This window comes from Mustela lutreola, chromosome 6, assembly GCF_030435805.1.
Source record: "Mustela lutreola isolate mMusLut2 chromosome 6, mMusLut2.pri, whole genome shotgun sequence".
NCBI classification, from domain to species: Eukaryota; Metazoa; Chordata; class Mammalia; order Carnivora; family Mustelidae; genus Mustela; species Mustela lutreola.
This window is the reverse complement of record NC_081295.1, coordinates 94,604,995-94,621,551: the sequence shown is the minus strand read 5'-3', so window position 1 is coordinate 94,621,551 and position 16,557 is coordinate 94,604,995. Positions and strand designations below refer to the sequence as shown.

The 16,557-nt window shown below is 41.3% G+C and overlaps 1 protein-coding gene across 2 annotated transcripts in view; it reads right to left on the bottom strand.

Moving 5' to 3' along the window:
* The window catches only part of LOC131834074 (adhesion G-protein coupled receptor F2-like), a 40,921-nt gene that overhangs the window by 8,726 nt on the left and 15,638 nt on the right, over positions 1 to 16,557 (bottom strand). Inside the window, exons 3-7 of one of the 2 annotated variants that reach the window (XM_059178198.1) lie at positions 12,372 to 12,414; positions 11,270 to 11,421; positions 8,843 to 9,076; positions 6,558 to 7,919; positions 1,629 to 1,670 (exon numbers count right to left, since the gene is read on the bottom strand). In XM_059178198.1, the coding sequence (XP_059034181.1) occupies positions 1,629 to 1,670; positions 6,558 to 7,919; positions 8,843 to 9,076; positions 11,270 to 11,421; positions 12,372 to 12,414 (1,833 nt within the window). The remainder of the gene's footprint in view (positions 1 to 1,628; positions 1,671 to 6,557; positions 7,920 to 8,842; positions 9,077 to 11,269; positions 11,422 to 12,371; positions 12,415 to 16,557) is intronic. The other variant, XM_059178199.1, reaches the window with a different exon arrangement.

The following is a 16,557-nucleotide window of genomic DNA, read 5'->3' as shown; positions in this document are numbered from 1 at the left end:
AGCTTCTATTTACATTTTCTTTTTTCTCATCTTTTTAAAAATTTGTGTTTCATAACATGCAAAATACATACTTTGTAAATTGACAATAAACACATCTGGGGACATATGCTCATTACTTTTTACTGATCCTAAAAAAATTTGTGAAGATTCCTGGCATAAACAACTTTATGTCAATTAATCATGTTCGGTCCTGTGACATCTTTGAGTCTTGACCTTTTACGTTAGAATGTTAAATGTAAGAGGTTTTGATCTTCATAGAAAGTTCTAGGTCTTAGAGTTCTTTGCACATCTCGTAACACCTGGTAAATTAATAAATAATAATGCTGCTGCTGTTTTGACAATAATCACTAGTTGTGGTATTACAATTAATTTTAAAAAATCACTTGGTATACAACTGTGTACTACCTTAAATGCTTTCTGTGCATTTTCACTTAACAAAATCACATTTGTTCTTTATGAGGATCTAGCAGAATAGGCAAGAAAATCATCATAATCTCTGCATTCCTCTTGGGGGATCTGGGTTCCTGAGACTTAAGGTACAGTGGTACAAAGTTTGTACCGGAAATAGAAAGACTGAAACACCAATACTCTACCACTTCTAAATAATTTTTATTTGGTCGATATGGTATCCTCATAACAAAATGAAAGGAAAGCCAGTGTGAAATGCCTCTTTCATAAATCTCAGCTATTAACTTAATAATGGAATTAACTAATTAATAATAATTAATTAAAAAATCAACCCTGCAGCAAAGGTGTTTGCTTCTACATTTGAGAGAGTTGATTACTTTGCTCACTCAGGAGGCAGCATAGTATAAAGGAAAGACAGTGATCTTAGAAGGCTGAGTAAACATTTGGTGTTCTATTCATTTGTTTAGTCTTCCTCTGTTTTCACCACTTACCACCTACACACACACATCTCTACTTGGAAAATTCCCTTCCCAAAGTCTACAGCTCTTTAAGGTGGAACTCAATGTCCTGACCTCCCTTGCAGCAGAGATCCAGCCACGTGACCTGGACTCAGCCAATCAGACATGATAGGACAAAGAAGCAGGTGCCAGTGGATCCCAACAGGCAGGGTGGAGGTGATCTACAGGACAACAGGAGCAACAAGTCTAGCTCAGCATCTGCTGCCTGACATGGGCCTGGTGAGCTGTGCTATCTGCACCCAGGGAAGTGGGGAGGAGCACAGGTGTCTAGTTCTGTCTCTGCATTGGAAATTGTTCCTTGGGTGTAGCCTCGAGTCTCCAAGCCAGAGAGACCTTCCCGAAGTTGATCTTGTGAGATTTAATCAATCCTTTTTCTGTTTCAGCTTGTTAGAGTGGGTTTCTGTAGAGCTCATGGGCAAGTTTAATCACTCTGAGTTTCACGGTCCACATCCATAAAACTGAAAATAAGAATTCCCAAGATTGTTTTAAGGACTAGAGCTAATGTATGTGTAATGCTTAGCTCCACAGGACTTTGGCAGATGGTAGATTTTACTTGCATCATAAAGAAGAGTGATGCCGTGTGCAAGTGTCCGCACAAATGATGGAGGTCGGAGACACTCAGTAAGTGGTCTTTACAAGTGGGGATTTCAGAGCCAAGTACGGATCATGGGGAAAAACAAAAGGAAGAAGGATTTGTGATACCTTTGGGTCCAGGATTGTTCCAAACACCAAGATGAAGAAGCCCTGAGAAACACAGAAGAGGAAAGAAGAGCCATTTAGCCATTTTAAATACCAGTACTCATCAGTTTCTAGTCTGGTTAAAATAAATAAATAAATAAAATCAGAAACAGTTTAATAAAATTTTGACTCTCTTATGGTCACAGCACCTAGATTCACCATTCGATGGATACTGATTAAGCATCTTCCATGTGCCAGCCTCATGCCAGACACTGGGGAAACCTCAGTAAATCAAACAGACCAAGGTCCAGGATCCATACCAGACGATGGGACTTTCTTTTTCAACTGGTTAAAATAAAAGTGTTTTGCATTTATCAGGAGCTCACCAGACTATAATAGTCTGAGCAAGTGTCAGAGAATATGTTAGGTCGTAGACAGCAGCCTTGCAGTTCTTGGACAAACTATAATGAAAGAAACTTCCATAGAAAAAATATCAAAAGTGACTATGCTCAGCTTTTGTTAACACTCTCAACCTCCTTCCCCCATCCACAACCAAAGATTGTTATGAAACTCACAAAGGAAGTCAAGCGCATGGACCCTCAGAAGACTAAGACCCAAAACAGATTGAGCTTCTAAGCACATAACGTGTGCTCAGAAACAGATGCTCCAAATAGGATAACATGGAGGGAATCACTTAGCTCGCAGATCCCTTACCATCCATACAAAGTCAGACCCCATGAAAGTCAAAAGGAAGCTGTTCCTCTATAGGATAGTCCATTTGAGTTGTCCCAAAACACTCCCCTGAAGAAGGAAGGAAAAGTATTTGTCCCATTTCCAGACAAGGAGAAAGAAACTCAGAGATTCAACTTTGAAAATGTGATAAATTGCAGCACTCATTAGACAGTTTCTCCTGAAGGTGTGGTTATGCAGGTCCTGGCTCACCTGGGAAGAGAACTGAGCTCATGACCTTTCATTAACAAGGCATCACCTTCAATTTCATAATTGAACATGAAGCCTTATATTAGGCTTATAATAGGCAGATGTCTATTAAGACACATGGTTTTAATATAAATGGCACCATAAAGATATTGCAATGCGGTGGTCCTCAACAGGAATGATACCAAACCCACTGCTACCTCTATTTGTAAAAAAAAAACTTACCTGAGAGATGGAAGATTTCACAGGCATTGGTGCTGCCCATATAGCTCATCCATTCCCCTAAACATACCAAATATACCTATCCATTCAGCCAGTCCAGCAAGCACTTCAACGCTTGGAGACCTTCTGTGAGATTGCTTTTCTGTGTGACACGCTTAGCCTACGAGATAACTGTGGAAATCTGTCACTGTATCTACCAAGAAAATGTCATGGATGTCATGGGCCATTAGGTTACAAAGTGTCATTTGTATAAAAATGCTTGGGACACGTACACCCAGGCCTGGTTCTGATACAATGGATACATTTTAAATCGGAATCTCTATGAATTTTGCTTAGGATTTAAATTTTTTTAATATCTAGAAACCATGATTTTAGCCTGTTTCCTCTAAAAAGTACATTCCGATGGCTAAAGGACAAAGAGGAATTCTCTCCATATAAGGTTTTCAATTCTCGGGGCTAAACTAAGTATATTCACATCCACAACGCTTATCATAACGCCTGACACAAAATACTCAATAAATGTGGTGTCTCTGTATATTTATTTGTGTGTATGTCTGTGTCTACATCTGTGTGTGTGTGTGTGTGTGCTTAACAGCTTTATTATGCAACCTGCATTTGTACAGTCATTTATCTTACTCATACATACAGTGTAACTGGGAAATATTCCACTAGGATCACTTTTCATTGGTCCCACCGAGGGAAAAGTTACACAAAATATCATTCGGAAAATCTGGATAAATTATTAATCAAGGGTTTAGTATCTGATTGATAAAAATTCACCGGTAGCAGATTCTTTGCAATTCTTTGGTAGATAAACCACAATTGGAGCAGATAAATCTCAAGGTGTTCTCCCAAATTTTAAAATATATGCTTTATGGAAGGAATGCCCCTACCCCTGCCAAAATTTATCTGCTAAATCCTAATGCCCAATGTGAAGGTATTTAAAGGCATGATTTGGGGAGGTAATTAGGTCATGAGGGTAGGGCACTCATGAAAGGGATTAGTGCCATTACAAAAGAGACCCCAGAAAGCTCCCTGGCCTGTCCTGCTATGTGATAATATAGCAAGAAGATGACTATGAGGCAGAAAGCAGGTTCTCTCCAAACACTGCATTTGTGTGTACCTTGACCTTGGACTTGCCAGCCTCCAAAACTGTGAAAAATAGACCTCTGTTATGTATAAGCAACGCAGTCTATGGTGTTGTTGTTTTTTTTTTTACAGCAACCCAAAGCGAATAAGACATTAACTTTTCTCCTACTAAAACAACTATAAGGGGGTCTCCAAACCTTACCCAGCCCACAGTTACTCTCAATAAATGCAAGAGAGGATACCAACCAGGAGTTGCAGGTTATAAAGTGTGCAGTCAAGTCAGCAACTAATACTTCCCCAGCAAAGGGAGCAGTTGAGCTTTAAAACCAGTGGAGGTGCTCTCACAGGGCTAGGACCAGGAAACCTCCAAAAGAGTCTTTCTCCTACATCTTCTGGACCCTACAGTGTGTTCAGGGGTATCCCTTCTCTGTCCGCTCCATCAGTACCACCTGCCCCTCATCCTAAGACTCTGCTAGTTCTGCTTCCTTCCTCTTGCTTGATTGTGTTCCCCCATGTCAGCTGATGGAGGGCTCCCCTTTCTCCTCCCACCCTGGGCATCCCAAGGATGCTTTGGCCCACTGATTCACTGTTAAATAGCCATAACCAGCTCTACTAATTTGTAGCATTTGCCTGTCTCTGTGGTTAAATACTCCCACACCGGCTGATTTAAATCTAGCAATGCAATGTCATCAAATGTGGAGTTAAGAAGGGATGGGCACATCATTATACAGCATGTCCCCCATACATATATAATAGATGAAAATAACCTCACGAGCATAGGAAAATGTGGACAAATAATTAGGAATTAATGGATTTTGAGGATGTAGGACCTTACACAAAACCTTTGTTTTATTTAATTACAAGTTTGCATATTTAATTTTTAATGAGGTCAGCTTGCAAAACTCCTGAAAATAGAAGTCATTTCTCTGGAGACAGGACAAGCCATCTTGCAGCATACCAGTGCCTAGAGCCTGCGTCAGGGTCTATCCTTCATCCACACCCCAGGCTCAGCTTCTCACATCCATCAGTACTGGCATTTAGATGAGCTCCACCCTCCTTGGCAGGAGTCAAGGCAGAAACTGAGTTGAAATTACAAATTGATCTTATCATGATAAGTAAAGGAGCTCATGGTACCAAAATGCAAATGCTCACAGCCTAGTCCAGACCAAAACTCACAGGCAAGAGGACACCCGGGGAGACAAGGAAAGGGAAATGCAGAGGAATAGATACATGAACTCTTTAAGGACTCCTGACAAACAGGATGGGATATGCTGATCAGAAATTTGAGAACGCTAGGTGATTATACCAGCCCTGGCCATGACTAGCTGCATAAACTTGGGTAAAAGCTATATAAAAAATGTGTTTTTTTTGTAGACATGCACAAATACAGAGTCAAATTCTGAGGCACCTCTATTATTATTAACCTTGTTTGCCAGGCATCAAAATGCTTATTGTAAAATGAAATCATTATATTTAAATTTTGAAAGAGAAAATATTTGACTTCAAATCTCTATTATCCACCAGGTAAAACATTTATTTTCAAATAAGTCTACATTCAGGAAAAAGGATTATTGTAAATGTCATTAGAAAAACAAATGCTGGGGTGCCTGGGTGGCTCAGTGGGTTAAAGCCTCTACCTTCCGCTCAGGTCATGATCTCAGGGTGCTGGGATCGAGCCCCACATCGGGCTCTCTGGGCAGCAGGGAGCCTGCTTCCCTCTCTCTCTCTGTCTGTCTCTCTGCCTACTTGTGATCTCTGTCAAATAAATAAATAAAATCTTTAAAAAATTTAAAAAAAAAGAAAAACAAATGTTTTCTTATCAGTTAATTCTTATCTATGTATTTAACATTCAATATGATAAACTTTGGCTCATTGGTACCTAGTGACCAGAAAAAAAAAGAAAAAAAAAAACAAATTTCAGTCAAGTAAGGGATTATTGAATATGGAATAACTACTATGCAGCCAATAAAGAGACGTATTTATACATAGTTATCTACTAAGAGGCTACCATGTATTTTTAAGTGAAAAAATAAGGTGCATAGTAATATATATCCTAACCCCTATATTATGTCAAAATATATTGTATATAAGCATAAAAATTTGGCAAGGAGACATATGAAACTGTGAACATTGTTTAATTCATAGAGGTGAGAGAAGAGAAGGGAAACTATTTATCTTTAATACTGTTCTGTATGACTTGCCTCATTAAAATAAGATGATTTCCAATGGGAACTAAAAATTCCAAATGGAAAGAAATATAATAAAGGTGCACATTTTAATATCTCCAGTTAGGTACCGAGATTTGGGGGAAGTGGTAGTGTTTAAATTTCTAAACAGTAGCGGCTCAGCCTTACTGTTGTGCTCTTTATAATCTTTAGGTCATTTTGATACTTGGTGCTTTCCCAATGTTTTATTTCATTTTCCTAACACCCTATAAGGTTGGCAGTATTATATCCATCTTGTAAGTGAAAAAAATGTGGCTCAGAAAAGTTAAACAAATATCCCAAGGGAACATTACACATCAGTAAGTGAGAGAATCAAGATTTGAACCCAGGCCTTTCTGGGGGAAAAGCTTATTTCCTGACTCACTATGCTACTCCAAGTCCATTGTCTTTCACAAAGAAATACCATTGCAGAAGCTCCTGATGACAAATCTTCTTCCTGAATTCTCTCCCTTAGTACCGGGTCAGTAGAACCTAGACTTACCTGGAACGCATTGAGCAAGGAGAAGATGATGTGGAAGGCCAGGTTGCCATCATCGATGACCGTGGCTATCCCGAATCCCCACGTCAGGCCCAGCAGTGGTGTGAGGATAGCGATATTCTTACTGATTCTCACAATGGCTCTCACTTCCTGGAACATGGAACTGCCAACAGCGGCTCGCTGGGTCTTGACAATCACCAGGGTGACTGTGATCAGGTTTACGACCACAATGGCCAGGGCTGGGACCACAAAGGCCAGGAGGGCCTTGGTCATGTCCCAGTTGAGCCAGCAGGCCTCAGGCCGTAGGTAGCCTTTGCTGGGCTCAGTGGCAGCAACCGTGACAGCAGCAATGAGCAAAGGGCACCCGTAGCCGACTGAAAAGAGAGCAGCCACCAAAACCGATTTGGGCAGTGTATGGAAAACAATCAGGATTCCATAGAGGATAAGGAGTGCCTTGGCCAGCATCCAGAAAAACACAGAAAGGTAAAAGAAATGAACAAAAAACGTTGCTGCCACACATCCATTGTGGTGTGTCATGGGACCACTAAGAAAGGAAGCCACAATGAACCACACGTCAGCCATCAGCAAGGTGGCAGCGATATTGGCGATGCACACATGGCGTAAGTATGAGATCTCTGTCTTTGTCACTTGGCCCCAGACCAAGACCTCAATGATCAAGCAAAGGACCAAGCTGCAGATCGAAATGCCCAGCCCTAGGTACGTGATATGAGTCAGGATCGGGCTCTCCAAGATGTGGGGTGCCATGAGAATAGAGAAGGAGGTAAATAACCTGCTTGGCCTGCATTTGCAAACAGCTTGCTGGGAGTTTTCTTGAATTATTTGACAGGCCTGCTGGTCCCATCTGCTCTCCAGGGAGTGCCAGCCAACACACTGTGTCCTCCTCTCCTCCGACTTGCTGATCTTTTCAAAAATCAATGAGATTCTTTTAAGTTCCTTGGGCAAAATGACAGACAAGACGAGCCCATTGACAGTAACATTCTCCAAAAGACTGGCTTCTAAGATGGCCCCAAGAGTCGGAAATGCAATGCTGATGGCCCGGGAAGGAGCAGGCACCTTCTGAAGTTCATCTCTACCAATCAGCACCCGCCCAGTGATCTCACTGCCCGTGTCGTTAATTCTCATTGAAAAAGTGAAATTCTTCCCAGCATTGTCTTGGGATATGGTGGTGCCCATAGTATGAATGAAGACATCTGATATGTCAATGGGATACTTATTTATAGATAGTTTTCTTGCAAAGGAATTGACCGAGTGTAGCAGGACACAGCTGCTGTTTCTTTCAGGGATGAAGGTCCAGTTTGAGATGCTTTTGCTGTTGAGAATGTGGTTGGCCATGATACTGTAACTCTGCCAATGAAGAACCAGAATCAGTACTGAGCCACTTCCCGAATCTGCCGGGACAGTCAGGATTCACTTTTATAAAGTGTGGTCCTCCAGCCAGTTGCATAGGCATCCCCTAGGAACTTCTTAGAAGGATGGACTCTCAGGGCCCACCCCAGACCTAGTGAATCAGAATCAGCCTCGTAATGAGATCCCCAGGGTACTGGCCAGCCAACAAAGTTTGAGCTGGAGAATAGTGCTAGGAAGGAACTGCCTTCATGTCATGTATGAAGAGTCTCCCTGGGAGGCAGGCAAGTGGGCAGCCTTCCCCAATCTCACTGACATCAGCACCTCCCCTTTACACCGTGGTGAAGCCAGCCACTTGCCCACCCTGCTCAGAATAACCAATCTTGCACAAATATCTATTAAATCCCAACTGTGTGCAGGACCCTGGACAGGAACATAGAAAATTGAAATTTGACACCAGAGGCTGAACCTCCTTTTTCTCCTCTGCCTCAAAGATTGAAAGTAAAAGAAGTGAATTGAGGTCCACTTCACACTTCTGCAGCAAACACGTATGGCTGTATTCTTTGCATTTGCTTAATTTCCACTTTAGCATCCTGTTCTGACTCACAAGTAAAACTAGGAAAAGTCTTCCTCTGCAAGAACCAGAATAGTTCTTAGAGGTTTTCAGTAGCCAAAATATACATTGGGCAAGTTTATCTCTGCATCAGACCCAGCATCCAAGAAGTTCTGTTTCTAAACATGTACTGATGTGTTCACCTTTTCTGTTTTCCTCTGTTTATTCTGTGGTGAACATTTATTGAGCACGTGCTATGCCAGGCATTCCAGACACTGATGGGAAAGACCCCAAAAAGCCCACAGAATACTCCAGCGAAACTGCACTCCTTTCCACCAAAATGTCATTCTACCAAGTCAAGGCCACTCACCTGCATCTTCACTTCGTTGACACCTGTCGATAGCACCGTGGATATGTTGTGTAGGAGCTGCACAATGACAGCGATGTTTCCTGGGAGCCGAGGAGACTGCCGAATGTTCCTGAGTACACAGGACAAATCCTCCGGACACTTTTGCATCAGCATGTCTGTGATGGTCTCAGACTTTCTGGCATATTCTTTTATTACAGTATTCCCTCCAAATGGTCGAACTGAATATGAATTTGTCTAAGAAAGGTCAAAAAGAAAGTTTGTATTGGGTTACTTTTGCTTTGAATATGAAAGTACCTTTAATTAACTTTAGGACACCCTTATCATGCAATTGTACATTGCAAAATGTTTGTCAATTTTATATTTTCATAGTCACATTTGCTATGGAGTAACTTGCCCCACTACCAACGTATATGAACAGAAAAACCCAAGTTCCAGCTTGTCAGCTGCCTGTTGCTAAACCCTTTCCCTCCAGTGAACACATGTTATCTTTAGCATACCACTTCAGACCCCTTCTGTGCATATATATATATATATATATATATATATATATACCGTATATATGTCTTGTGCAACTGATAAATTTCTAGTGTCATTTAAGCCTGTTTTAACTAAACATATTTTAAACATAGAAATTCTGTACTAGATTTGGGTGAATCAGCTGACACCAACACAAAAGAATGACTGAAAATAGTGATAAATAGTATCTCCCACAGATTCAGGTTCTGGGTCCCAGCCTTCAGAACAAAGGAAGCGAACGTGGCCCCTGACTGGCTGCCTGTTTTTTGTAAATAAAGTTTTATTAGGAGCCAATCTGCTCATTATTGAAATATTGTCTAAGGCTGCTTTCCTGCCACAATGGCAGAGTTGAAATCTCACAATAGAGACCCTTTGACCCACATGGATTAAATATTAATTATCTGTTCCTTTACAGAAAAAAAAAATGCCAACCCTTACTTTAGAGGACCCCTTTCTGGCATCTTCTCGCCTGCCCCTTCACAAGACAAAGAGACTGTGGGCCTAGAGGATATGCCTACTCAGAACTCGTGTCCCCGCATCTAGACACTCAAATTCCCTGCTCAGCAACCCCAAGCCCACTTCCGGGGCCCGCATGGCCTCTTCTCTAAGTCTGTGCTACATGATGGACCATGCCACCAATATGCTCACCACTAGGCCTGTGAGGTGGCAACAGGATACTGGTTTTCAGGGTTATGAACATGTGACCTTGGCTTACCACCACCCTTGAGGGGCAGGATAAAATCTGATGGGACACCAGCAGAACATATTTTACTTAGCAGTCTGGAAGCTTGACTTAAAGCATTTAGATATTAAAACATATGGTACATGGGTCTCTGTGTTTATCATTGCCCAGATTCCTCAAATTAGGGGTGCATCCAGTGATGGACACCCTGAGGCAAGCAGCCTTTTGAAGACTGGTTGGGGACTTCAAGTATAGTATCCACTGGAGTTCCCCCTGATCCCCCCTAAAATAACCAAATAGGGATGTTCCCTAGGACCAAAGAGATGTGAAGGTATTGACTCATCTGAAGGAATCAGGAGCTGAATGTCAGAAAGGTAAAGCCCCTACGAGAAGAAGAGTGAAGAAAAAAAAAAAGAGAAGAAATAATATTTCACCTGATTTTATTTATCAAAATTTGATCTTTAAAAGTATGTCATTACTTAAGTATGTACGGAAATAGGTCCATCTGTTTGGTGATGAAGGCCTTCCCTTGCAGCCAGCTTGTGTCTCATGCTTTACTGACCACAGAAATCACCTGGGGGCCTTGATAACCTGTAGCTTCAGATTCTACAAGTCCGGAGTGAGGCCTGCATATCTAAAAGTTCTCAGGGTAGGAGCGCCTGGATGGCTCAATCCTTACGCATCTGCCTTTGGCTCGGGTCATGATCCCAGGGTTCTGGGATCAACTCCCTGTATCGGACTCCCTACTCTGCTTCTCCATCTCCCTTTGCCTCCCCCGCCCCCTGCTTGTGTGCTCTCTCACTCTATCTCTGCCAAATAATAAATAAAATCTTTAAAAAAATAAATAAATAGAAGTTCTCAGGGCGGCCAAGGCTGCTGGTCAGAAAAGGGTACCTTGAGGCCCGAGGCTTTGTAGTAAAGAGCTAAGAGCAAAGATGGAGAAATAAGCTGTGATCATTCTCCACAGTTCTTCTGTGGAGCTCAGCTCTGACCTGAGGATCAGGTTCTTTAGTATCATGAAGCGTGTGGGAGCCAGAGCACAAACTTTCAGAGGCCCAAAGTTAGAACCTCCATTCTTGTGCAGAGAGAGAAAATGAGTAGGTGTCTATGTATTCATGTACAAACGCACTCACCTACCAGCCCTGTGTATTGCTTCCCCTCTCTCTTATTGACTGCACTATGCATTGTTAATTGGGTCTCCCCTCTGCGTGTGAGAGAAAGGATATTACCTCAAAGATGTTGAAGGCATTAAGAGTCCGGCAGGTTTCAGTGATCTTGTGCCATTTCTTTTGCCTGCATAAAAACCCCGTATTTCCCTCACTGTCTGGAGGGCAAGGTTGGCTGCAGTGGGAATTGTCCACACAGACACCATCACATACACCTGGAGAAATAAAAGGTATTGATATCAGATGGAGATCTTGGGGCTCTATACCACGTGAGCCTATCACCAAGGCGTCAGCACAGTGAAGGCACATCAACCCCATGTACATCAGATGTATTTTCTTCTCAAACTGGAGGACGATTGAAGTAGATCAGTGATCGTCATCTATTTCAGTGACGAACACCTGATGTCTCCAACAAAATCTTTTTTTTTTTTTTAATCTAGGATTTCCCTCTTTTTTTTTTAAGGTTTTTTTTTTTTTTTAATTTATTTATTTGACAGAGATCACAAGTAAGAAGAGAGGCAGGCAGAGAGAGAAGAGGAAGCAGGCTCCCTGCTGAGCAGAGAGCTCGATGCAGGACTCGATCCTAGGACCCTAAGATCATGACCTGAGCCGAAGGCAAAGGCTTTAACCCACTGAGCCACCCAGGCACCCTCCAACAAAATCTCATCCAGAACTCAGACATACAAAACAGATAAAAGGAGAACTTCCCCTTTTGAAGTGACAAGGAAGAGCCCACGTTCAGTCCATGAGGTGTCTCACACCCCACAGTTCCCTCAAACTCCTCCAGCTCCCCAGAACACAGTATGGGAGCCACGGCATCCCGTGTTCTGTGAGAAAGCTCCCAGCTCCAGAACTTTGTAATTATTACGAAAAATCTTGGGAAAACCTAAGAGTTTTCCCAAACCTGCTCGGGCCACTGCTCCAGGCTGGACTGGGTCAGCAAAATAGTTTATGGCAAAGAACTCTCTGGCCAGGATGGAGCAGAGGGTACTGGGAAGAGAGGGGAGCAGGGGTCAAAGGTAAGATTTAATATGAGATAACTAAAGAGCCCAAATGTGAGCCATTAAGCAGTCCCATCTGTCATGCCATCAAGAGAGGGCTGAGCGCGGTTCTCTGTTATAATAAACAAAAATTTCCATCTGATCACTAATTGCTGCCAACGTACCATGTGGCCTGGCAGACATCTTCTCTTTGCTTTTGTTGGCAACCTAGAAAGGGAAAATCAAAATCCACATGAAAACTAATTGTTGTGATGCCAGCCCAATGGTCCTCTCTAGTCACAGACCAATGGCCACATCTGAATCATCTCTGATGCCAGGACGCCACCAAAAGCTGAGACCATGAAGTACGTCCCCATGGGCCCATTTTGTTATCAGTGTGGATGGCTTTCTCTCTGGTGGAGACTCAGCAAGAGCCCTCCTTCTTCTCCAACGAGCATTCTATCCAAGAAATACACCATGAGCAAAGATCAGCATTCTATCCAAGAAATACACTATGAGCAGAGATGGACCTAAGTGGAAGTTAACAGAGCTGAAGCTTTGGAATCCTTTGCTTGCATGGGCGCCTTCAAAGCCCTGAGAGAGGGTCTAACAATATGTTCACACGATCATATATTTTATTGAATTTCCAAAGGCAAAACAGCTTAACCATCTTCTGTTCAGACCACTATTTTTGACCACTCTACCCTTCCTTCCTTCACACTCTCCCCCATTTTGGATAGATAGTGTTAGAGAGGGTGTAGCTCTTTATGGAATCTGGACAAGTATAAGTTGAATTGGGAATCCATCTACTTTGAATTTAATAGGATATATTTATGAAATTTTCAGTCATTTCCATATTACAATGAGGACATCAACAAATAAGTGACATTCATTTTAGAGTATTTACAATTTTTAAAAAGCAGTATTTATAATGAGTCACTGAGTAAGAAAATTCTAAGTATTCTGGATACCTTGCAGCTCATATTTGAAAGAAACTTGTTAGATGCTTTCCCCACAGTTGACAACAGTCTTACATATTTAAATGGCATTACTAATAATGAAAGGAGAAGCTGAAAGATATTTTTCTAAACTAGCCATAATAAAAGACAAATTTGATCAGCAATGCTAGAGGAAAAACTGAACAAGTTTTCTATCTTCTCTATAGAAAAAAATTATAAAATTATTGGCAATCAAATATGTAGTCAAAAGTGTAGAGGAAAAGATGTGGGCATCTTTTATTATTAATAAAAATATTGTGATTTACTGGGTTTATTACTGAATAATGCTGAGTAATCGCTGAATGTAAACTCTTTAGCATTTCTCAATTTGTTATAAAATTTGAAATTTATTGTAATTGCTTTCCTCAATTTAAGTAGACATTCACTTTTCCCTTAATTTTATATTTGTAATTTTGTATTCCTGTTCCTCAAGGGATCTCTCTTCAAATCTGGCTTCCCCCTATCATGAGCACTTCTTACCTCTCCTGATTAAAAACCTCTCTCCATCCTACCCATTCATATCAGACTGGACCCTTCACTGAGAAGCAGTATCACATGGTGGTCAAGGGCTGTACTCTGGGAACAGACCACCTGGGTTCAAATCCCAATATTACCACTTGAGACCTTGAAAAAGTTAATCTCTCTGAGCCTCAGTTCCCTCATCCTTAAAGTAGGGTAAGAATGATAGTATTATAATTGTGTGATACCACGGAGCACTTTCATGAAGAATGAATGATATCATCCTAAGGAAAACACTTAGAATGGGGCCTGGAATATTTTAAGTGGTATTTAAGATTTAGCTCCCATTATTATTCTCTGAATAAAGGCCTACTGAATATCTAACACATACAAAACTCAAGTTTGTCCCTACCAAGAAATCTTTCCTGATGCAGTTTTAAATGATACATCCTTCTCTCTCTGGCTTCCATAGGATTTATTATTTATATCTACATAACACTCATTCAATGTTTCACATATATGCATAGACTCACCTCCCTGCTATTTACTATCTAACCATTTTTATATGCACATATTATCTTCTCAGTTAAAGTGTATGTTCCTTAAGAACATGGGTTGTGTATCATGTCTCTTGTATCTCCCTAAGTAGCTGGTTCTGTGTCTCACACATATGTGTACATGTGCATATTAATATGTATATATATACCGCCATGTGTACATATGTGTACACATGGTGGAGACTGAAATCTCCTGGTTTTGTGTCAGAAGCTTGCTCTCTAGTAGCTGGGAAGAGCCATGGTCCAATTCTCCAACTTGCATTCCAAGATCTAAACCACTAGGGAAGGACCTATAAACTCAGTGACTTAGCTATGTGAGTAACCTGTGGAGTTCATGTCCCTTTCTTCTTCACAATATTGTTTCTCTCTATGTTATCAAGAAACAAGCTTGAATCTTCCATTTTCTCTACCAGTAAGAATTTATGGAGGATCTGAATTGAGCATTTTAGGGTCTGTCCAAGGTGAAGAAGGTCTCACCGAGGATTCACGAAATACAATGTCCTTCAAAGCATTGATGTAAAATGACTTCTCGTTTCAGTCTAGAGATCCAAGCCTTATTATTTACCTGGAAGACTTAAAGGATTTTGACCCAGCAAGAATATTAAAATGGCAGTTTTTTGCATTTTGAAAGACATTCTTAGTACATAGGTAAGGAAGGTGAGTCTTCGATAGACCAGACAACTTTCCTGAGGTCACGCAGGGGATTCCTTTTAGAACTAAGTCTAGAATTCAACTCCTCTCAATCCTATGACACTGTCTTTTCCACCAAGTCAGCCCAAGTGCAAGTGGAGATGGCAGAGAAGGTTGTAGGTTGTGGGGAAGTGAAGTCCTCAGCCCATCTTGAGAGGTCCATGGCCTCTAATACACCACAATAAAGCATTTCAAAGTGAATAATTCTGGCCCATTAAACAGAATCCTATAAAGGATCCTATGAAGTCACATTTTATTTATCAGATATGTGGGCAGAGGACCACGGTGTGCTATTTACAAGGAATTCTAGAAACTCTGTCTTTTTAAGTGAAGGACCTGATTCACTTCTTCCCAATTAACTTGCTAAAACACATCCACATCCAACTCCTCCTGGTCATTTCACTTCTAGGGTGGCCTCTGATATGAGCCCCTTCAACTTTAGACATCTGCAATCTTCAGCAGAATACTATGAAAAGAGCCCTTTGGAAACCTATAATCTGCCAAGCCTGAGAAGATGCTAAGTGAGAAGGGAGGTCAGGAGAGGGGTAGCACCCAGAAGCTCAGCATCCAGTAACTGGTAGGTTGAGAAGAAAAGGACAGAATGTTCGTAAGGTGGTCCTCAATAACCAAGAAAACAAAGCAAACGTCCCAGGCTTTGTCTACTCTCTAAGTTCTGTCTTATGGGAAAATGGGGATGAGCAAAGGAAGGGGAAAGGAGAACGAAGCTGTGGGATCAGGATATTTTCCAGGAGAAGTCTTTCTGAAGGAGTCTTAACTGTCCCAGAAGCAAGGCACCAGCTCAGTGCTGGGGAGAAGGGGAGTCGTGGAGAAAACTCCTTAAATGATTATAATTTGAGAACTCCTACGAAGAATTTCCAAAATCATTCTTTCCTAAGGAGACTTGCTAAGAAGGGACATAATACAATGGAAATTGTAAGAAACAGAATCTGAAGAAACAAGGGTCCTACCTAGTCCTCTGGCTGGATAGGTATGAAACCTCAAGAAAATTACATTCCATCATATGGGTTTCAGTTTCCTCTCTCATGTAAGAGATGGAGCTTTACCAGTTGATCTCAAATCTCCCTTCCAGATCTTGTAATCCAATAATAATACACTGTTCCCAAGAATATCAAAGTAGTTTTATGTCTCTCTATCCATCTATCTATCTCAATGATCCTCCACACCTTATTTTAACTAAGTAACGGTTAAGGACATTAAAATGACTTATGGTATGAGGGAAAATATTCTAGAGAGCATCATAGGGCTCACTGCCCCACAAAACTTACAACCAGTACATTGCTACAGACTTCATCCCAGTTAAACCTTCCTTGACTATCTGAGGGGCTCATTGCTCCCCCGAGCCCATCCATTGGGTTCATTTTCAGGATTCTCAAAGAGATCTCATTTTGGGTGGGACAAGCTTCATTGAGCCAGACCATTCCTAGGTCCTGCCCACTAACTGCCATTAAATATCTCCCAGTCACATGACACCCCTTACCACCCCCACATTTTCAGGTGCCTCCACAGAAGTAGCACCCCCCCCCAGTTAAGAACAATGAAAATCTTCACCATCAAAGGATATGAAAAGAAAAGAAAAAAACTTTATCAACCTCAAATCATTTGAGCCTCATCTCAAGAACTCATAAAAAAAAAAAAAAAATCAAAGG